The sequence below is a fragment of the Haplochromis burtoni genome, unplaced genomic scaffold, assembly GCF_018398535.1.
Source record: "Haplochromis burtoni strain Fernald_Lab_line unplaced genomic scaffold, NCSU_Asbu1 Contig_81, whole genome shotgun sequence".
Classification (NCBI taxonomy): domain Eukaryota; kingdom Metazoa; phylum Chordata; class Actinopteri; order Cichliformes; family Cichlidae; genus Haplochromis; species Haplochromis burtoni.
In genome coordinates, this window is record NW_024582442.1 from 658,377 (window position 1) to 682,057 (window position 23,681).

Here is a 23,681-nt window from a genome sequence, read left to right on the forward strand (position 1 = left end):
AGGGGAAGAAATCAACGCTGTTGAGTGCCTAGCTTTTATTCCACAACCATGGTTTGAATTTGTGTTTTAGATAATTGTGGACGCCCTGTAAAGCGCTTTTTAGTCCCACCAAAGTGAATTTTTCTGCCTGCCATTCTCCTTTCACCACAGGTAGCTATCACCCTCCGGAAAACAGCGATTATTCTCTTATTGCAGCATGGTCAGCCACAATGAGTGTATGACATTTTGGGTCTATATTAACGGATATCCCTGACAACTGAGAGACTATGTGGTCACCATTTAACCAAAGCAGCAGGGTTTCATCTCAGACCCCATCACGCACTGTCTTCGCCTCTCTCCAGCCTGGGCAAGACTGGAGCTCTGTGGGAAGCCATTCGACAAACCAGCCCCCAGCTGGGGTTTGTATTTGACTCTTCAAGCTTCTTGATGAAATGAATGGCAGCATGTAGAGAATTTTGTATATTGGCGGTTAGCTGACGATGGGAGCCCAGAGAGACTTTTGTTACGTTTGTGGACCGAATTTCCTCACACCGACTCTGGTCACTCATCGCGAATGGCGAGGAAATCAAACCTAGACAATTTTCTGGTTAGTTTTTGTCCTCACAAGACAACAATAACTTTAAATGCAATAAGAATGAAATAGTTTATACCTAGTAAAAGCTAATATGCAGCAGTGTTATGCTTTAAGGAGTAATATACACCTGAGCCTCCCCAATTAGGCAAATTTGATCAGTTTATCCTGTGTCTACGGTTTGAGTTTTAACATTAAAACTAGATGCAGTGCTCCCACTTAGTTTGAAAATGAATCCATATTTAGGATACGCTCGGATTTGTTTACTATAACTTTTATTTTCTCGACCCCGTATATCTTTTAGCCATATCAGTATACTTCTACAGTAGCCAAGTTATTGCAATATAAACCATCTTCAAGGCTGGAAGCTGTGTCAAAAGACTAACCAAAAAAAACCTGAGATGTTTCTTTAGATGCCGTCACCACAGGACATTTCCACTGATAGCATGTCGCCCTGCTCGTGTCAACATGACGTGCAGTTTGACAAATCTCACAATCTCAGCTAATGTCAGTCACACAATCTCAGCAAAAAAGCAAAAAGCAAACTTCCCCAGTCCTCATTTCATATTCTCAGTTCCTGTTTGCTCCTGCAGCATTTTCAGCAGACATCAGTCGCCTGCCTAATGTCAGATGTTAAAGCGTCAGAAATCAGGATTTTTCACTCAGGCCTCGGAAAGATGGATAACTGATGGTTTGTGAGGGGGGTGAGCTGGTTTGACTTCCTGTGTGAGAGCAGATGCACAGATGTGCTGTTTGCTGTTAAAAAAGAGCCACAAGCTGGCAGACTGTCAGCCCATATGTATTAAAAATATGCCTATTATATACATACTTATTATTAAACACAACTGCAGTGCTGTAGCTGTGTTTTTCCACTTAGAGCTCTGCCACACTGATATCACATGACTGTTTACATGCGTCTCTTTTAAAAAAAAACAATGTGTGAAAGTTGTGATATAAGAATTTAATTTTAAAAAACTTTTTATTTTTGTTGCATGCAGACAGTATGGAGCAATTCCTTGCAGGACGTGTTACACCTCATTCTTTTTTTGTGTTGCCGAGCTCCCCCTCAGACAACAGTGGACCATAATATCATCAAGCGACTGTCACAACATCATCATATCATAACAGATAGCTCAAAGGCTTGCTGTGGCAATAGGTCTCAAGCCCCTGTTTTTTTCTGCCTAGCTCTTCTCACTTTCTCTTAGTCTTCCTTGAATCAGTGGAAGGACAGTTGCAGCTAAAAAAAAGTTGGCAAGGACAGAGAACAGCTAATGTCTGTCACACACTCTCAGGGTGAGTAATGCCCACTCATCCCCTTGATGTGGTGGGACACTAATAAATAGCATTCCTGTCTCTTGGCTTGTGTTTGAGAAGCAGAGCCAGTGAGTCGACTCACACAGGGACACACTGTCCTCATCCCACCAGAGTTTATCATCCAGGAAACTCTGGATTCTTCCACTATGTGGTCGCAAGTCAGCGGCGTTATCGGGGCTAAAGGACGATCGATCATATGCAAGGAGTTATCATTGTTTACACGTTTACATATCAGTCTTTTATAATCATGGGATTTCTAAAGAGAAAATATTGTAAAAGAGAGGAAAAAAAATAACATGGTTCAATGTTGTCATTACAGAATGAACTAGAGACTTTGAGCTGGTTGAACCATTAAATTGATGAAATGTCTTGCTGGTGAAACATGTTTGCCCATAGCGTGTTTTGTTAGCTGATTAATGCCCCCCAAAGGACGAAGCAGCACAAATAATGATGGCATGGACTTTCTCGCTTCCATTCTGGAGACTCTAGCAGTGTGTGTGTGTGTGTGTGTGTGTGTGTTTATATACTTACTAAAACTTACTATTTTGTACCTCTAAACAGTAAAATATCCATAATAAAAGAAAACAGACAAGTATTGGATTTTACCGCAGAACATTTCAGTATGTTGTTGTGTGTGCTATTGTGTGCTATCACATTTGCGATAATTTATTTTTTTTATTCATTTCTGTTTATTTTGATTCATTTTTTTTTCCTGCGAAGCTTTTCAATTGTTAAACATTAGTAAGAGTTTGACTTCAAAAACTAGGGCCAGCATTATAAATTAATTGGAAGTTTGTGTTTGTATGTGTGCTTCTTTTTTTTCTTCTCTGCAAACATCAGGATTGTTTGTTCTATGCAAAACCCCATCGTTCATATTTTTTCCACCTGCCCCTCCTCAAAACTCATTTTATGGGTATTATTTTCCCGAATAATTGTGTTTTTTTTATAAAGGAACGTACCACCATCTGGACTTCAAACAGCATGGGGGAGAGAGCGCGAGTCTTGCGGGGTCTTTCTTCTGGGCCGTAATGGACTAAATAATGATGCTGTCAATTTTTCAAAGCGCTTCATTCCCAAATACGTGATTAAAATGAGTCAAATGAACAGGGTGATGACAGGCTGAGTCAAAGGTAAAAAAAATCAAGAGAACAAGAAAGTGCAGTTAGAAGTGTGTGTGTGTGTGTGTGTGTGTGTGTGTGGAAGGAGGGTGGGGGGCTCATTTGTTGTTTCAATCCTTCCATGTTGTCATTTATGAAATGATTGGTCCCCGGGTGTTGTCAGGTAAATCTTTGTTACACGCTGATTTCAGTGGCACGTGAATATCCTCCTGAGTTGAGGTGTCATTGTGTTTGTGTTTTTCTCAACAGATTTCATCACGTTTTCTCATGGGGGAGTATTTATGTTAGAACTCAGCTGATTTTTGTTTTTCACTGGGGAGCTATTGATCATGCCTCAAGTCATCAGCGAATGCTGATGTTCTGTGATGTGTGGAGTGTTAAAACATGCTCCCCTTTCAAACCCCAAAGCCATTTATTATGTGCATACATCACATGTTGGATTCCAGCCACACACGTTATCTGCCTGACAACAGCGAATCATTCATTACACAATTCAGCTACACATTTTAATTGCCTATAAGAGTCAAATGTCACACGTCAGTGCATGCGTGTGTCCTACTTGACTTTATACTTTGCAGAGTTATTCTGTTGGTTATAATATTTGTAGGTTAGTTTTTTGGGGGGGGTTTGCATACAACACTTTTTAGAGTTACGCAAGTCGAAAGATTATGAGCGCTCACTGATGAAACAAACAGCTTCAGTTATCTTGTTCAACTACAAAATTCTGAGATACTAAATTAGATGTTAAGTGAACAGTCGGCGCTTATAACCCAAACCGCCTTGAAGGAGGCCATATATTTATGTTCATACCCCGACATGCTGCCAGAGTCCAGAATTCTGAGCGATGAACCAAAAGCGTTGTTATAGTCGTGATATATTGTCGAGATCGCTGCATGCATCTTTGGCAAAACTTGTTACCGTCACACTGAAAAATTTCAAAACTTCATCGAGCTCTGTTTCAGTAAAAATCTCTCGCACTCTGTTTGTGTTTATATGTAAATAATATGCATTATACATCACATTATGCAACCCTGTCACCTTTATTACCAAAGAATTGCCTTTGAAATTCTGTCAGAAAGCTGTGGATACAGAAATTCATCATAAAAAAGAAACTGTTAACTTAATATTGCATGAATAGAATAAGATAGGATATTGCCAGCTGTATGCACAGAGATAAATATTTTTGCCTGCAGTCAGAATGTTAAACTATAGACCTCACTTGTAGGATGCGAGTCGAGATGCGGTGCCTCTAAACGGGGTAGTGCTCACATTGTTGACGAGGGCATTAATTAGAAATGCCTCCAGCGTGGTTCTTGTGCTATTCTCGACCTTGCAAGTGGATACTTTCTGAATTCTCAGAGTTCGGAAATCATGAAAACAACTTCCTGCGTTGTTATCACAGCTCACGAGTTCAATCTGCAGGAACATAAAGGTGAATCTGCTAAGAATAATTATAGCTCTGTTACATTTAGGTGTAACTGTAATACATAAAGCTAGTATGTACCAGTATGTACCGGCTGTTATTAGTTACAGTGTCTGAAAGGGTTTTGTCATGGTCCCTTGATAACGGGCAAACAGATTTCTCTCCTCCATCATTTTCTTAGCTCTAATGCCAATTGTGCTACAACAGTATACAGTAACTATAGAGTAGAACTGGTCTAGACCGACTATGTGATTCTGTGATAGCATCATCTGTATCTTTCTGCATTATGTTCTTTAATTTCATATTTTGGTCCATCTAACACACTCTGGCACTGTACCTTTGAGTCCCTATCGTCCTGTGATACCGGCCGACTTAAATGAGGGTCGGGCTCTGGTTACAGTTACAGTCTCATTTCATATTTAACATCTGACATTAAAGTCTCTAAAAGAGCCTAATTGGCATACCAGCGGAGTAATTATGCTAATCTGTTGAGACTCAATTAATGTTAGATATACTGAACTGATTGCACGTTTTTCCTCATTATTTTGTTTTCTGTTTTGTGAAATCGTGATAAAGCATATTCACAGATACCCATCGTTTATTATGCATTTCTTCATTTCATTTTGTTTTCTTCACAGAAGAATCACTGCTCATCCTAGCTGTGCGGGGTTGTCACTGTGCAGTTTAGTGGAGAGTAGGAGAAAAAGCAGTTAGTTGTGGTCTCGTAGAGGATTTTAGAGAATCTTAATACAATCTTTATAAGTGTTGATAAAGTCTTATGACTGATCCTCACTTGACTGTGATATTTTCCCTTGATTGAACTCTTATTCAGTCCTTAACCACTCTCCCTGAGGTTGTTTTGCCAGTGTTTTGTCATCCTAGCTGACACGGTTTGACCCAGTATTTCATCTGACACTCTTCTATTGTTACCAAGAGCTGCTCCTTCACAGAGCTCCCCATCAGCCTGCTAACACGTGCCCTCTTGAAGCGACTGTGTTCGCTCCACCCAATGAAAACATGCACTTTTGGCCTCTTAAGTTCCTGAAGTGTCATTGCCAATGTCTCTGTTCTGGTAGATTATGTTCTAACTTATTAAAAGATTTTTTTTTTGGAGGACACATTCCCAACATTTGTTAAAGAGAGAATTATACATTAAAGACTCTTGAGGGCTCAGATCTAATAGCTGCTTGCACTTGAAGAAGGCACTAGAGGAGCAGTGAGACTGGTAATATTGAGAGACAGAAGAGTGGGACGCAGAGGAGTGCATGCGTTTGTTTGTTTTACCTCACATTCTCTCTCTCTGAATGCGCCGCATGGCAACCTATGTGTGTGACAGTGTGCCATGTGTGGCTGCTTCTCTGTGTAGGCATGTGTGTGTGTCTGTATGTGTGCAAATGGATCTGTGTGTGTGTGTGTGTGTGTGTGTGCTCGTGCCAATGTAGAAGCGAGTGAAACACAGCCACAACATCTGCCTGTTTTTGTGACACTGCTTTGAAGTCTCCCCAGTGCCCGCTAAAAAAGACTTCAGACGCTTTCTGTCTGATTGCCTTAACGTGGCGTTGTCCTGGGATGCCCAGGCTTTTGAGGAGCGGGAGGGGGCAGGAGCCTGAGCGCACAGTGCAAACCACAGTAAGAGGAGTAAAAAGAAAAAAGCCAAGGAGAGTAATGAGGATGTGCAATAGCTGGGGAATACATGCAATACAGGTAGGGAAGTGTGAAACACTGCAATTCATCTTAGATCCACCTACACTTAACTACAATGCGCTTTGCTCATTGCTTGTAATTTGTGTAAAATGATTACAATATGCCTGCGAGGTGTTTTATTTTTTTCTGTCCATTGCTGTTTACAGTATTGAATGTATGTGAATACAGCTAACTAAAGTAGCTGTAAGGATATAAGGCGCATTTCAATGTAAAGTCCCCCACCCGTATTTCTTGCAGATAGTCTCCATCATCCCAAATATGTGATGTAGGTTTGACAAAACAGTAGACTTATCTTCTCCTTTTGACATCTCCCAAACTCTTGAGATGCAGCTTCACAGCATGTCAGACCAGTCTATTTCTGGTGTTTCATGGGCCGTGGAGGGTTGTACTTATTAGCATTCTTACTATGTAATGTTGACTCTCACTGGCAGCGCTATTAAAACGTTCTTCGGAGCAAAGTCAAGGCTGAGAGAGGTCGAGAGAGGGCTAAGGGCTTCATCGCATGGCGGATGGCTCCGTGCGCCTGGTTCTGCTGAAGGTTTCTTCTTATTAAAAGGGAGTTTTTTCCTTCCCCCTTTTGCCAAATCCTTGCTCACAGGATTCCATCGGATTGTTGGGGTTGGAGTTTTCTCTCCATTAATGCAAAGTCAATATAAAGTGCCTTGATGCAGCTGTTGTTGTGAAATAAAATTGAATTGAATTTGACACTGAAGGAGAAAAACACTGACTGGAACAGAATGGAGCACAAAGGGGAACTCACTAAAAACTGCCTCACCAAGACGCACACGCTCTGTTGGAAGATATAAATGACATCAAGCAAAAGTATCAACAGTACAGCCGGTGTTACAAAAGAAACAAACAATAAAACTCAAACACAATTCATTCCCAAAACCAAAAGCAGTCATGAACCCACAAAAATTCTAAACCCTGGGTCTAAGATCCAGGACCATGACAACACAGATGGTAAAAAACCCTCAATATGCAATTCTCAGTAAACAGAAATACAAGAAACCTGTACTTAAAATGTGGACTTTTTATTTTTTTGTGATGTACTTAGTGTTACAATGGTGGGACGCTCATATTGAACATGGCCAAAGCTTCAAATAATGACCTCAGCAAATCTGAAAGTAATCACCTTTGCAAAATGCAGTGTGAGCCTGAGCAGAAGGCCTTCTACACATAGAGGGAAAAAATAACTGGACATTAATTTTAATTTACTTAATTCAGCAGGTTTCTTTTTATCTCTGTCCAGACAATTGCAGATTTGGAGGCCCAGTTGTCAGAGCTACGTGAGGACCTCAAGAAGGCCCATGCCCAGCATAAGCAGCAGCTGGCCGAGATGGCGTTGCTCCAGGAGGAGGAAAAGCAAAGAGCAACCCTGGACAAGCAGGCATCCCTGGACCGGCTCGAGAGAAACCACCAGCAGGAGAAGGATGCTGCACATGAGAAGGTGAGAAAGTATAAGATATGGGTTTTTAACTCTGTTTTGACTGGGTGAATGAATACTGGAATGCCTGGAGTAGTAAAGGTTAAGGAGGTGTGGGGAATCTGCATGTTTTCCAAAAGTCAAAGAAGAAAACAACCTGGGAAAACATCAAAAGCAGCAACAGAACATCTCGAATAATTTAAACAGTGAATTTGAGAAAAAGAGGATGAACTGAAGAGGTTGTATACCTGTATAAAAGAGAGGGGGTTTCATAGAAGCCTTGTGCTTAAAAACAGTACCTGAAGTCAAGAAAGATGGGATGCAGAAGCTTTGTTTTGGAGGCTGAGTGTTAAAAACAGTTATTCTCATTTTCACATCAGCTGTTAGATCTACTGAACCTGATTTGTTGCTCTAGCAAAGTTTCTGGTGTAACAACGAAGTCTTTAAAATCTTTGGTAGGCACCTCATCTCCTGCTATTAGGAGATTTTATCCAACAACCCTGGGTATTTAGTCTGAACATTGCACGAAGTTGCCCTTTCATAATGGGCGACATTCACTCCAAGCACGTTCTCATTGCTGCAGAGCAGTTTGGTTGAGGTGAGAGTACTGCATGGGCAAAATGCGCAGGAGGCGGGACACGCGGCGTCCACTCCCTTTCTGTGAATTCTCGATCTGTTGTCACAGGCTCACTCGGACATCAGACTTCGAACTAGAAAGCTGGCATGTTAAAAACTGCTCAGTGTCCAGTCCTGACTGCTTACATTTGGTCAGGTAATGTCCAGAACGTTTGTGGCTGCAGCGAGTCTGGGAAACTGTTTTAAATGTCGGAGCATTTGGCTAAGAATACAAATGGGCCAATGTTATCTGACCCTAAGGACAGATTTCCCTGAACTGCTCAATCAAATCAACCGAATATGCCTAAACAAAAAGTTGGGCAATAAGTGCTGTCAAAATCAAAACTATTTGTACTTTTGGGTCTTTGGGGTAACCCACTTATCATCGTGGAATATACTGTTTTGAAATGTGCAAGGTCAGTTGTAGAGAGAAAACCGCAGCATTTCAATAGAGCCATTGTTCAGCATTGCTTTTTACTATTCCTAACGCACCAGGAAGTACTTCAATGAAATCTTCCATCAACTATCCATCTTCTTTTCTTGCTTTTGTGCTTTTTTACTTTCTCTCTGTCATATTCGTTCGTTCGCCGCCTTAGAAGCTGGACCCACGGTTGCGAAATCGCTCATAATCTTGTGCTTGCCTAGCAGGAAGCTGACCTAAGGTGGTGTTGATCATAAACTAATCCTTACTGCAGGGCCCATCAAAGAGAGCATTTTTCATTAAACACCATCCCACACCAGCTGTGCAGCATTAGGCCCGGAATGCAGGGACCTCCGAAGCACCCAGGCGGCCATTTTGGCTCCATATGGCGAACAGAATCAGTAATTCTGAAGCGAGAAAGACCCGAGAAAGAGAGTGTGCTTACGACAGCGTAATCTTTATTTGAAGAACTCACGCTATTTACTGTCAGTCCCTTTTGGATATGCAAAGGCTGTTTTTCAGCTAAAAGTTGTTTTATCTTTTAGGCCCCGCTTTAATTCCTCTGTGTGTCTTTGGTCTTTTATGTACGCAAGAAAAAAAATGACCCACAGTTGCTGGGCAGTCTGGAGTGGATTCAAAGCTGCGTTGAACTCAGACAGATAACACTATCAGCAATGCGCTAGTTTCACTTTCATGAAGAGATTAATGATTTCTCCATCCTTTTTGTCAGCTCAACGTTGATTCTTCAAAAAAAGATTCACCAAAGGTTCAACATCTTACTTTCCCTTTTTTTTTTTTTGTACTTTCTTATCTGTCTCCAAGTTTGACTTTGCAGTGGGCAGGGAAAACTTTTACTATTTCTTACACCCTGTTTCTTTTTTTCCCACATGCAATTGAAGTCAGCCAGACCTCAGATCCATATTGACTCGTTCGCCCTGTTTTGTAAGCTGAAAATTTCTCATTCTTTTGATGCAGACAGAAATGCTGTCCTCTGCAGTCCACCATGCTCTTGGAAGCAGAGGCTGAGCAGGCCAGCTTTCCCTCTTTTTTTATATATATATTTATATTTTTTTTTTAACCCATCTCCCAGATTCTGAAAAAAGAAAAAAAAGAGGCAAGAGAAATCCATTAAATCCATGAATGGATTCTCATCAAAGACACGTGCGTTTAAGGGAGAGACAGAAAGGGAGAGCGATGGATACAGGGGGGGATGTGGGGGAGCGGTGTTTTGGTGGAGGTTCTGGGAGTAGACGGGCAAAGCTTCTGGAATGAAATGATGAGAAGCAGGAAATCAGAGGAGATAAGATCAGACGTTGAGATAGTTCAATGCATTTGATCACCAAAAAGGAAAGGAGAGAAGGAAAAGTGATGGAAGCAGGCTCAGGAAAAGGTGTGTGGAGGTGTGTTAGACTGGATGCTATTGAAGCTTATCTTTGCTGGTGTGTGTGTGTGTGTGTGTGTGTACACACATACATGCACATGTGTGAACACACACAGCCCCAGACCTCTCAATCTCTATTCTGCACTGAGGGGTCTGTGAAGCCGCTTCTGTGCCTGATAAAGACGCCTCATCTCTGGGCTACAGTGAGCATGAATCCTGCCTCTTACGCACACCACCTCCTTATTTGACTTTTTTATTCTACCCTACACCTCCACCCTCCATTTCTCTGTCTCTCCCTCTCTCTCTCAGTCTTCACCGATATCTTTAACCCTTCCTTCAAGCTCTAGCAAGACTTATAATGTTTGTGCTTTCTGTAAATAGTTAGTTTTAACCAGAAACCTTCGCTAAGCAGCTTGGAGGCACAGTTTCTTACCACATGCATATGAACAGGTTCTTGTCAAACACCAGCTATATTTGCACTCAGTGCTTAGTAGAAGTTGAAATCACCCCACACCCCACAATAAGATATTATCAGAATACTACACTGCATTACAATGCAGTCGTGATCACGGTAATATGCCTAATTAATCCCCCCACCCGGTGCTTAATAGGGATATGAAGTTTGACATTTGTCTAGTGAAGAAAAGGGCTTTATGTTGGACGTCTTCACCCCACACAACTGTATATATCCATGTATAGCCACACCTTGCTTGCTAATACAGCCAAGAGTTCTGAGACAATGAAAGACAAAAGATCAGGAGGCTTCAGGTTTGATAGGAATTTAATGAAATTTGGAAATTAAAATTTATATTCACCTTTAGTCTGGAGAGTAAAGCACCTTGAACTGCAAGAAGAGGTTAGATGTGTGAATTTTGTCTAATATGGTTGTGTGGACCTGACTATATCTGCATGAGTGTGTACCGGTAGAAAAGAGAGGGCGCATAAATACAGAGACATGCTGAGTTTCCTTGTTGCATCTGTATGACATACACCAGCTTCTTTCTTATATTATTTTAATTGTTGGTATAACCAATACGTGTACATTAAAAATGAAGGAGAAAAAAAGCTTTCCATGGGTAAGTAGTAGAAAAGGACTGTGTGTGCATGCACAGGGTAGTGTCCATGTGCATGCACACTTGCACCCCACATCAAAGGAACGGGGCATTTCATCAAAAACTAACCGAGTGTGACAAAATTACCTGAAGGCAAAGTCAGCCAATGAGAAAGCAGCTTTTTGGCATGCAGTAGCCAACCACTGCTTCCTGTCACTGCACTAGTTTCCCCCTGGCTGTGCCCCATGTGATGTCCATGACATGAAAGGCACTACAGAGCTCAGTCATCCTCTGACACAGGCGCACACAGGCTGAGCATCAGACAACTACACCATGGAGGCCTGTGCCTTCCAATTGGTCTCTTTAGTTTCACAGGTGTTTTTGTTTGCTTCAAGGACGTTTTTCACTTTAACCTGAGAGGTTTTCCTCTGAAAGCTACCTAGCTTCGGAAGGTGAATGAGACTGTATCCCCTAACTGGAACTGGGGCTTTGTTTTGTGTTTTCGCTCACTGGCGCGATGCTGCAAATGTATAAGCCTTTTATAGTGATGAAAATAAGAAAGTGCACCCTATTTCAATTCCAAGGTTTTACATACCAGGACTTCTCTTTTTTTTTAATAATCTGGTCCTTAGCAGGTCCCAAACTAATTTAAATACCTCAGGTGAACAGCAACACATATTTTATTGCAATGTTTTTTTTATTCAACAAAAGCTAAGTGAAAATGCAGAAGCAGAAAAAACTAATCAGATCCTTTTAGTCAGCAGCTTGTAGAACCACAGTTAGCAGCAATAACAAACAGCTCGACAATAGGTACGAGCTGTTTGTTCTCATATGCTGTGTTTTGATATCCCCAGACATAGTGCTGTCCATCATGGTCAAACATCTCTACTTTATTCTTATTTGTCCAAAGGACATTGTTCCAAAAATCTGGTTGTTTGTTCAGATCTGGTTTTACAAACCTGTGCTGTGCTGAGATGTTCTTTTTTGAGAGAAGAGGCTTCTCTTTGTAACCCCCCTATCCAACACCCTGAACAGGTCACTAGTGTGTTGTAGACGGAGACAGAAAGCCATTTGCACTTACATTTGCAGCTATGGGCAATGTAGAGTCACCAGTTAACCTAACCCAACTAACTCCATGTCTTTGGACTGTGGGAGGAATCTAGAGCACCTGGAGGGAACCCATGCAGACATGAGGAAAACATACAAACTCCACACAGAAAGGACTCAGCCAGATGGTGGATTCAAACCAGGACCTTTTTGCTGTGGTGTTAACCACTGCACCACCATGCTACCCTAGTTCAATTCATCCCTTTTCTATTCCCCAGGTTTCTCAATGGTGCAGTATAATCTGTACACCACTGTTTCAGGCTGAATGATAATAACCCCTCTGCTGTTAAATTGCTAAAACTGTATGGATTTTCAGGTCAGGGCAAAATTTGATCGCAGAGGATTTAAAAGATATTTCATGCTCATTTTTTTAACATTAAACAATAAGTGTGGAACATCTTTTAACCTGCTAAGAGATGATCTGGTATTTTAGAACTTAAACTTAAAGAACCAGCTAAAGATTATACTGCCAGGTAACACTGGCAGCCGCCAGTATTTATCTATTTATTTATTTTGCATTGTTAACTGCAAACAGCTAGGAATTGAGAATATCTTTCATACAAAGCAGGGATATATAATCCGACTTCTTCAACCTTCAGTCTGATACAGATACCTTTCTGCTGATACCAAGCTCGCATCTGATATTCAGTGTATAATAAGTATAATAAGGTGTATTCTCCCGTCTGAGAAGGTGACTGGGAATCATTGTTTTACACGTAAGGCAACATCAGGCTCAGCCTTGAACATTGATCTCCTAATTTCGTAACATAAATTGTCCAAAAACATCAAAGAATATTAATTTACTGAACTTTTTTTGTGAACTAAAGTGAATACAATAATAAATGTAAAAGTGTAATGGCGCTATTTATCAGGTGCTGTGAATTTATTTGCATTAGAGTCGTTTCCTCTCAAAGCAGTAGTGACTGTGTTTTTTACCCCTCGGACATAAAAGGCTGATGGGGTATTATTGTCACTCTGCTGGGCAAACAGGCAGGCCAATGACATGGACACCCAAATTTGAGAATGAGATAACTTGAGGAGTTTGAAATTAATAACATAAGTGCATCTACTAAAAATATTGGACTAGTTTTCAGGTTTTCTGAAAATCTTGTGAATGCGATAACTTAACAGCAAGGCGATGTAGGATTTTAAAATTGATACCAAAGGTGTGTCTGCTGTGAGGCTGATTTTTAGCACTGGCCGCTGCCGGTATTTTTCAGTCATGACAACTGATTTAACCACGATTTGCTGTTAGGTGTTACAGTTTTGCACACATATAATGAAAAGCTGGTGGTATAGCAGAGCTACTTGTTGACCTCTATGTTAGCTCACCTGCTAGCTCCTGCTATTATTTGGTGATATAAAGATAGAATAACACAGAACTGAACTAAATAGTTCGACACATTATTGATATCTGATCCCTGATTTTCCAAATCTTTCCCTTTAGAAATCATTTTAGCTGGAATGATTTTCATATACTTTCAAGTCTTAAGAGAGCGTATACAGATCTACACTCACATTTCATTTTAATTTATAGAAAATTGCTGCAATCCCTTTAAAATGAGGTTTTTCTTTTGTTTTCAGTATTACATCTGGAGAACAGAGTTTCTGCAGGCCTTGGGTGATTCAGCTTGGCTACAAACTTTGAAAACCTTTTTAAAAATTTGTTTGCACCAAGGAATTCATGTGTATATAAGTTTTGTTTGTTGTGCTGTGCACTACGCTGACTGTGCAGACTTTTATGTGGCCGTCCGCGCATCTGCTTTCACACAACTTTCCATGTGTGGACGCATGCACCCCTGACCGAATGTGGTTTGACTGTTTGGATCCTGATGTGCCTTCACTGTGTTGCATTCCCATCCATATTTAGAGCCGTGCACTTGTGATCAGACCACCCAAGATGCTTTTAGTACAAAACAAGCACACGGCTGATTTTCCTAATTTTCAGAGAATTTACAACTCCAATTGGCAGACTTTTTTTTGGCTTTCTTTATTTAAAATGTTTGTGTAAATCTTTACGTGCCCGTTTTCTGCGTGCCTGTAGGAAATTAGCAGCTTACTGCATAAAACGTGAGAAAAGAAATCTGCTCAAACAGAATAGCAGTTGAGGTAAAAGATTTATAATTTTTGCAAGCGTGAAGCATATCTTAACGTGACAGTGAGCCACAGAAATATTCCACAGGTGGTGTTTTAGAGGACTGCATATGTTATCCTCATTATTATGAGTGTTTATCAGCCATAAACTGGTCCATAAATGTCTCATTTCTTTGGAGAACACAGTCTTTTGGTGCTAAAACTATAGACAAGTCTTAGCTTCCACGTCGCAACTCAGGAAGATGTGATAGCTGTTTAATTTTTTGTTTGTTTGGTTGGTTTTTAATACATTCGTTCATATTTTATCCACATGAAGCCATTCATTCTTTCTAGCTCTGATCCTGACCTCCAGAGAGCTTACTGTTCTCTCTCTCAGCCGGAAGATGGTGGTACAAGGTTGTTGTCATTGTATTTGTCATAGCTACGTCTCGTTCTTCTCTCTTGCCTCCTGTCGTTGCTGACTTATTAGGTTGGTCCTCTGCCATTTGGAGATATACCAAATCATATTATTCAGTCGGTCATGGATTAGGCGAGGAGGAGAAAAACAGTGGCTGGGGGATGATCAAAGAGGGCCTACATTCACCTCACATTGACAGACTAACCGGGAGACAAAGAGATTGGAGGGGCAAGGGATCTGATTTTATGGGGAGGAGTGGAGGGTAAAGTTTAAGATGTTTTGTGCAGATTATTGGCTAAATTTGGATTTGCCTTCCATTGGTATATGTTGGCATCACAGCTCCGTGCGCGCATGCCCGGATCTCTGCGAGCTCCTCGTTTCCTCAGTGCACCATCGGGCCCGGCGGCGGAGAGGGAGGGAGAGAGCGAGCGAGTGAGTCACCCAGCAGATGAAAGAGTCAAAGTAAAAGCTCTGCCATCCCAAAAAAAAACATCACACAGCTCCCTCGCTCACTTTTTGAAGTCATCCAAGAGGAGGGAGGGAAGCGACACACTTTTTTCCAATCGCATTAAAACATGGCGTCAGGCAGCTCCCATCTTGTTGCACGCTATAGATTACACTTTGGTTTGAAGTGGAGTTTTAAGTGGGACACCACTATGTTGTTGTTTTTTAGTTATGTGTGTGTGTAGCGAGGGGGAAAATCTCTCAGTTCAACTGAAAATCATGCTGCACCTTAACATCAGTAACATCAATCCAAAATACACTGAAGACATAAATAGAGATGTACCTACACAGAAAGTCTAAACCGAATTTCATTGCGACTCTGCGAGATTTCAGTGAATAACTGAGACGATTCTGCGTGTTCTTGTGTTAAGTCACAGCTTGACTGTCATCTCAAGTTAAGACCAATGCCTGTGAACAGTTAACGCACAAATCTGGGCACAGAAAGCATGACTGAGACACTTTCAGCATCTGATTCAGCATTCGAAGCGTTTAAATCCTCAAACTTCTTCTTTTTTTTATCCCAGCCTTAAGATGTAGGTTAGATTTTAATCCCTTTCACACTGATGGCAAAAGGATATAATTGGTTTTCTGTTATAAAGATCCAGCTGGTGGAGTGTGTAATCACTGAACATTTGGGATGTTGCGTGTGTCTGCGTATTTGATGTATGTTTATCTGCCTGTGCGTGCCCATGATGCATTATTTCTGTGCTGTGTATGAAGCGGCACTGACAGTTAGCAGCAGGGATGAAGAGAATCACTACTGACAGGCAGTGATGGCAAACTGTGAAATGGAAATAAAGCCTCTTGTCATTACAGCAGCAACTCTCTCTCGCACACGCAGATACACAGGCGAGCGCAGCAAGACAGCAATGATTACAGACAAACGAGCAAATAACATCTCCCAGCTCTCCCTCACTAGCAGATTGAACTCAAATTGTTATGAGAGTCATGCGCGGTGAACAGAGAATCGTTTTGAATGCTTACAAATACTGCTGCCACTAAAACTGAAGGCTTTGTGGAGCAATGGAGAAAAGCTTCTCTTTGAAATCGCTTTCTTTCCTTCAACAAACGAACCCCCACAAATCTGCTCCCCAGCGTGTCGTACACAACTTGTTGTATGCAGGGTTAAACCACCAACAGCCATTAAGAGAGCATGTTGTAACTCACTGTAACGTCCCGGCTCTTTACCTAACCACTTTTCAGATTGGAGTCCGCACTGTGTCCTTTCGATGTGTCTTGTGATATCATCCTTGCGTAAGCAAGTATTGACATTAGTTTTGTGCCTTTTGTCAGAGTTCAGCTTTAGGACGATGCTGAAAACCATAATTGCTCTTTAGCAATGTGAGATGATTGGAAACACATCGCAGAAAAATGCCATATGGAAGCAATATCCTGTCCAAGATGGAAGAGATTTTGGAAATAAAACCTTGTTTTCGGAGAAGTTGGGATTGCTGTTTTAAATGTAAATAAAAACAAATGCAATGATTTGCAAGATATTTAAACCCCATTTTTAATTAAGTGGTGAAACTAAGGAATGTTCTAGTTCTTTGAAATATATGCTCAGTTAGAACTTGTTGACAGCAATTCTTTGCAAAAAAAAAAGTTGGAAAAGTCACATCGTGCTTAAAAACAAAGTGGGAAATGTCTCGCAGTGGATCAAGTTAGTCAGTAACATGACTGAGTGCTAAAAGAACATCCCAGAGTGGCTGAGTCTTTTAGAAGTAAAGATAGGGAGTGGTTTACCCCTCTCTGTGAAAGACTGTTTGGGCAACATATTGCAAAGAATTTGGGAATTTCATCATCTATGGTGCATTGTGTAATTAAAAGATTGAGGGAATCTGGAGAAATCTCTGTACACAAGGGACAAGGCTGAAAACCAATATTGGCTGTCTGTGACCATCTGGTCCTCAGGCGGTACTGCAAAACAAAAAAGAAATAAATCATTGCATGGACTCAGGAACTCTTATAAAAATAACTGAACATAGTTTGTCTTTGCTGCCATAAGTACAATGTGGCACAAATGCAAAAGAAAACAAACATGCATAGTAGCAAGTAGTAGCCTGAGGTCTGAAGAATCAAAAGTTGGAAAACTTTCTTTCTAGTGAGATGGAGCTCCTCGCTTGTTGTCAGTGCTAAGAGTTTAGACGTTGGCATCCGTAATAATGTGTAATATGTCCAATAATATGTAGTGTGCACAGAGGTGCGGTGGTTAGGGCTGTTGCCTCACAGCAAGAAGGTCGCAGAGAGCGAGATTGCTTGTCTTCCTTGTACCTGTTTAGAGTCTCTCCAGGTACCCCAGTTTCCTCCCACAGTCCAATTACACGCAGGTTAGGTTGATTCTAAATTACTTGACTGTGAATGAGCATGATTGTCTGGCTCTGTTGGCCCCACGATAGACTGTGACCTATCCAATTTGTACCCAGCCTCTTACCCCTGACAACTAGGATAGGCTCCAGTTCATGGAATATATTCCAACAATATGCTTTTTCCTTTTTGGGGGGGAGAAGCTACGCAGTCATCCACAGTAGCTTTTTTTCAGTGTGGACATTGTTTATTTCAGTAAAACAATACCAAACTGCATTCTGCACAAAAACAAAGCTTCAAAGAAAAAAAAAGGAAAGTACAGGTGTTAAATTGGCTTCTCTACAGTCCAGGTAAAAGGTACTTGTGGGAATGGGATACCATTTTGCTTTTGATTTCCTTAGTTCAAGCACTTTGAGATTTTTGTTATAAGGAGAGGTGATGAAACACATCCCAACTTCTTTTTGAAATGCTTTGCATGTATGAAATTCGTTATTCGTTAATTTAGTAAAGTTTGAACATTTGATGTGTTTTCTACTGCTGAAAACTGTGACACAAACATTACCATGCAGTGACTACATTGATTACACTAAGAAGTGTTTACCTTAGCTGCTTCCTCCTTTAGCAAGAATACAGCCGTCTGTTGTGAACAAAGGGATTGCACACCTTGAGCAAATCTCATTTCCAGCAATAGATCAAACTCTGGATGTGTGTTTGGCCTTCATGCATCCTGTTTGTCTGCTGTGTCTGTTTGAATAAGTGTGACTTGTGTGCGTATCGTTAAGTGTGTGAGAGAAAGTCCCCCCCTCGCTTTCTTTGTGCCACTCATGTCCCCATCCTTTTTAAGTGTGCCCATGTATCCATGTGTGCCCGTGTCTATGTGTGTGTTTGGCCTGCTTCCCATTGCAGATTATTAATTAAGTCCTGGTAAGCGGTGCATGCCTTACCTTCAGATCTACTTCCACTTTCTTTAGCACACACTGGTATCTGCGCACGCACACGCACACACAAAGATGAACACACTTCAAAGCAGCTGCACTCCACACCGCTAGGATTAAGAGGCGATTGAAGAGCCTGATACAGCCTCAAAGTGCCTTCAGCGCAAAAATGCCTTTGGCAGGGCGCAGGTACTCTCTTTGAAAGTTCTTACACACTCACACAGACACACACATATGGATGGGCTTTTAATTTAGCACTGTTTTCCCTTTGTATTTGTCACAGTCCAAATGGGGTATTTTTCACTGCGTGTACTATCCATATTTTCTTCTACTTCTGTCCATTTTTATGTGTGTTTAGATGGTAGAGGTTTATAATGTTTGAAGTTTTTTTTAAATACTTTTTTATAATACTTCCTGCTGAAATCCCCCGAGTGACTTCAGGTAAAAGGAATAAGTTAGTAGCAAGCTCTTTGTGATTTTATAAAAAATCTGAGCCTGTTTGTGTGTCAGTATGACCACATGCTAAAGGTACAGTCAGTAATTTGAGGTCATTTAATGGAAAATAAGGATATATAGTGTGTAATTAGATCTTCCAACAAATTGATTCATTCTCAAACTTATAATTAATGTATTAAGAACCTTGAACCTTGAACCTTAAAAATAAATGGGAGTTGGTTGGCATTGGTTTGTGAAGGCTGCCATGTTCCCTTACTATATTTGAATACAGTGACCAGGTAGGACAGCTCCCTTCCAACTGATCGCATTTTATGTAGAGACACCTGCATTTTCAGGCTGAAGTTATAAAGGATCATATCTATGTTTTATCATCGGGGGAGGGGTCATCTTCACCAAAACCACGAAGGAAAGAGACAGCACCACTGGCATCTGTGTAAAATGTCATACTCTTCCTTCACATCTCAAGCCTCATCTCATAATATAAAGTCAGGGCAAAAATGTCCATAAACATGCTTATTTATTCCCAATGTTGTCACAATTCCTTGTTGTCAGCAGATTAGACATGTGACACTCCATCACCGCTTGACAAGAAATAGCTAAACGACAACAGCTGGTTACAAGCTAACATCATACCAGCTAATGTTAGACTTGAGTGTCCTAAAAATCTCACTTGTCTTTCTTATCCATCTATTTATTCTTTTCCACTTGTCCTTATCAGGGTCGCCGGGGGGCTGGAGCCTATCCTAGTTGTCCCACCGTGAAAGGTGGGATATATCCTGGGCAGGTAGCCAGTCTGTCACAGGTCTAACAATGACAGACAGACAACCATTCACACTCACATTCACACCTATTGACAATTTAAAATCACCTGTTACCTTCACCCCACTCTCCCATATCTTTGACCTGTTGGATGAAACCCAAGTACCTGGAGAGAACCTACACAAACACAGGGAAAACCTGCTGAGGACCTTCTTGCTGAGGCAATAGTGCTAACCAGTTTCAGTTTTTTCCTTCTGATAAACAGTTTAATTAGATTCATATGAGAGTTTATTCGCCAAGTGTCTGAGTCCACTTCAAAGAAAGTTTCACTAAAGGCAGTTAGCAGCAGCTAACAGAGGCTAATAGCAGCGCTTACCAGTAGTTCAGGATATCTTCAACAACTCACCTCAGTGTGACTGTCGTGGGTCAGAAGTGAGTTTCACGGACTCATCAAATTATATTACAGTCCTTTGACAAAGATTCCCGGCTTCCTCCTGAGTAAATAAAGGTGGACACTACTCATCCAGCATTGACAGCTGAGGTAAACAGTGGACTGAATCTGGATCGCCTCCAAGCAGTAATAGAAACATTCCAGCCAGCTGGGGCCATTATGGGGTGCAGTTTAAATGTAATGTTTTTGATCTCTTTGGCTGTTGAAAACATGTTCGAGGGGTAAGAAAACACAACTCAGTTTACTGCACTTTGCAGTCTACTGACGTCAACTTGAATCTTGGTCTAGCTGTGAAAATTTTACACACTGTAAATTTAAACCCATGTACATGTGAACCTACAGTCTCACATTGTGCAGTATAAACATCACCTAAATTAACTGTAGAGACGATTATGTGTAAATGGAGAAATAGATACATTTAAGACTCTTCTTTCATCTTTTTTTTTTATTTTTCTAAATATAGAACACGAACAATACACAAATATTCGTTATTACAACAGAGTCACTCACAATATGGAGCAGAGCTGAGACAGAAAATGTAAAAAAAGAACTCCATTTGTTTCCCTTTCGCACAGACAGTTCATTCTCTCGTCTTTCCTACGCCCTCCTTTGTCCTCCGCGCTCTCATCAGCTGCTTTAGGGCCCCTGGGGACAAGCGGGCCGCCACTCAAAGAGTCCTGGCGCAGGAAGACAGGGCTTGTATCCTTGGTGATGGCTCTGTGTTTCCGTGGTGACAGGTGTGTCCGTTCAGAGCGGACGGCCGTGTTTGTCAGGAAGTGTTTGGAAGGGGTGCGGAGTCCAAACGCAGCTCAGGTGTTGATGGCTGTGAGTGGGAGTGTTCAGCGGAGCAGTGTTTGTTCATGAGTTGTCTGTCTGTCAGTGGCTGTCAGGAGAGTCAAGTAAGTGTTTGTGTGCGCAAAAGAGAGAGAATCATGTTTACTACAGTTTAGAATAACTTTCTGAATACATCTCTGATGGTTTACAGTTGTGTGTTTTTCAGGAATTTAGAAGAAGAAATATATTAAACTGTGGCCCCTTTTTTAGTGGCATAGCAACTGAAGCGTCTAAATAATATATAGCATATAAATGCTGATTTTTGTAGTTTTACAGCAGAATGTGAGACTTAAGTTTAATCCTCGTCCACTGAAAAGCTTTGCCTGGCCTTCACGTAATGACCTCTGTCCCCCATTAATTCAACCCTTAGTGTTTCCTTAGTACTTGTATGGACCACATCCACGTCCATACAGGCCGCTACTGACGTCCCTGTAGAATTCCAGCACTTCACACCTAATTATCTCACTCCACAGTTCAGCCTCTTATTGAAACTCTGGCAGCACAACACAGCTAGCTGAAAGGAGAAAGATCTCGCATTAGAAACACACAGCCTTTGCTTCCAGCTGGCTAGCTTCCCATAGAGAAACAACGGAAAACAAAAGAGACGAGCAACGCTCACTAAACTTCCAGCAACAATCGCCATTCACTTCTATTCTGTCTCCACCCTGTTTAGTTTCCCAGCTTCTCTCAAATGTCTCCCTTGCTTTTTTTTTTCTTACCCTATAGCTAATTGGCAGCAACATTTTAATTCCCCCACCCCTCACCGTAGCCCCTCGTCTTGTTAAGTGATGAATTGTTGGCAGGGGATCAAAGGGGAGTAGTGCCCACTGTGCACTGTGCCCATCGCTACCTGCTGGCACACATGAGCGCTGGGAGTGGCGCGGAGCCAAGGGGCCGCAGGCGTGCTCAACAGGGACACACTGCCAAGAGGCAGAGGTCAGCACAAAAGTGTGTGTGTGTGTGAGAGGATGGTTAGGTTGGGAGGGTAATGTGTCTCTGTGCACTTCCTAACGGAAGATTGAATTTCACTACCCTGTCTCTCTTTGTGTCCCTCAACCTGCCCGTCTGCATATCTCTTTCTCACACTCCCCTCTCCCTTCTTCTCCTTGCAGACCAACAGCAGGCTGAAGCAGATTGAGAGGGAGTACAGTCAGAAGCTTGCCAAATCTGCCCAGGTAATCAGTTTTCACTTCTGCCCTTTCATTTCATATTCTTGTTTTTCTACTCGACTATGTGACGGAACAGACAAAATGTACTGATGGGGGAAAGGTGGTGACACACACACACACTGCAAGCTGCCATGGCTTTTTCTCTTAAGCACATGTGCACGAGCGCAAATGTATGAGAAAGTGCACGCAGAACATTCGTGTCAGTGCCAGAGCACGAAAGTTCATATTAGAGTGAAATTTGTAAAGCTTTGCTATCTGACTTTTATCAGCCCCTCTTTCATCCCTGTGTCCAAAGTCAGAGCATTTTTATCAGGCTTCAAATTTACACACAATTCTTCTCCTTATCTTTGCTAACCTTAGATTAGAATTAATATTTGCTCTCTGAAAGCTGCACCAATCAAACACCGACACATGAGTTGAAAGGGCTGGAATGAGTGCAACCACTACACTTACATTCATGTGGTGATCAGACACGAATCCAGGAAACTTTTGCCAAACATTAATATATCAATTGTGTCTTTTAAGTTTGTTCAGCTGCCCCCCAGTGGCCACAATTCCCCGGGTATAAAATATCTTGGCACTCTCTTAAGAGATTTTTCCTCCCACAGGACAATCACCAGGATTTAGAAAAGGGGGAGAAAAAAGAAAAAGAGTTGCAAAAACACAAGCAGTCCAGCTCTTTGTGTGATGCTGCCGCGGCCCCCAAGTGTACTACGGCTCTCTCATGGGAGCTACACAGCCCGAGCAAACTGTTAAGCCGGCGAAACATCTTGAAAACATATCGGTGAAAGTCCTTTTCATATACCATACCTGTCTGTCCGTCACCTGGCTACACTTCAAATCCAGGAAATGTGTTTAACATTACTTCTTGTGTCCTTAGGCCACATGAAATCGAGTTAATTCTTCTGTCCAAACAGATATAACTTCCTCGGACACACGTTGCCATTCAGCACGACGTCTCAGAAAGTTCTGGCAGCTTTCACCTCACCAGTTTAAAGATCCAAAAACACCCTAAGTAGTGTTTACATTACAAAAAGAAAAGTGGTTTCTTCTTGATTATGTAGCAGGCTAAAATATTACAATCATTTGGCCGTAATTGCACCTCGTTACCCAAAGAGGAGATTCAAAAAGGCTGGGGGGGAGGGTGACGAGGGGGAGGAGAAGGTTGTTGTTTTTCTTTCTTTCTTTCTTCTCCTCTTTAAATCTCCCCCATTTCGGGTTGGTTGGCAGAGGCTCCGAGTTGAAAGCGGGGTTGACAAGCAGATGTTGTGAGGAAAAACGGTAGCTTATTAGGTTACACAATGCTCAACTTCAAAAGGAGTTGGGTGCTGTGCGAAAGTTTAGCCTCTGCCCGCTTTGGAGGGTGCAGGGCCGCCGCAGACGAGCAACAAGTGATTAATCCTCTGGTTTGGGGACACGGAGCTGGCATAAGTTTAACAAACAACACTCGCTGACATTAGAAGATGGTCCCAGAGCGCAGAACTCAACACCGCTGTTGATGCAAGCGGTTACATAAAGGTTATGCTAAAGGAGTGGGTTCTGTGCAAACATGTTAATATGCGTGAGTATTTCTGAGTATTTGTTATGGGCTTGGGCGACTTTGTTTTAAAAGGTAAAGGTGGAACCAAGAAGGCTCCCCCCCCCAC

General features: G+C 41.6%; 1 protein-coding gene across 4 annotated transcripts in view; it reads left to right on the forward strand.

Annotated features, from left to right (window-relative positions):
• cep112 (centrosomal protein 112) overlaps window positions 1–23,681 on the forward strand; it is a 139,900-nt gene that overhangs the window by 77,492 nt on the left and 38,727 nt on the right. For all 4 annotated transcript variants that reach the window (XM_005925400.3, XM_042222204.1, XM_042222203.1 and 1 more), the window contains 2 exons: window positions 7,383–7,580; window positions 21,979–22,041. In XM_005925400.3, coding sequence (XP_005925462.1) covers window positions 7,383–7,580; window positions 21,979–22,041 — 261 coding nt within the window. The remainder of the gene's footprint in view (window positions 1–7,382; window positions 7,581–21,978; window positions 22,042–23,681) is intronic.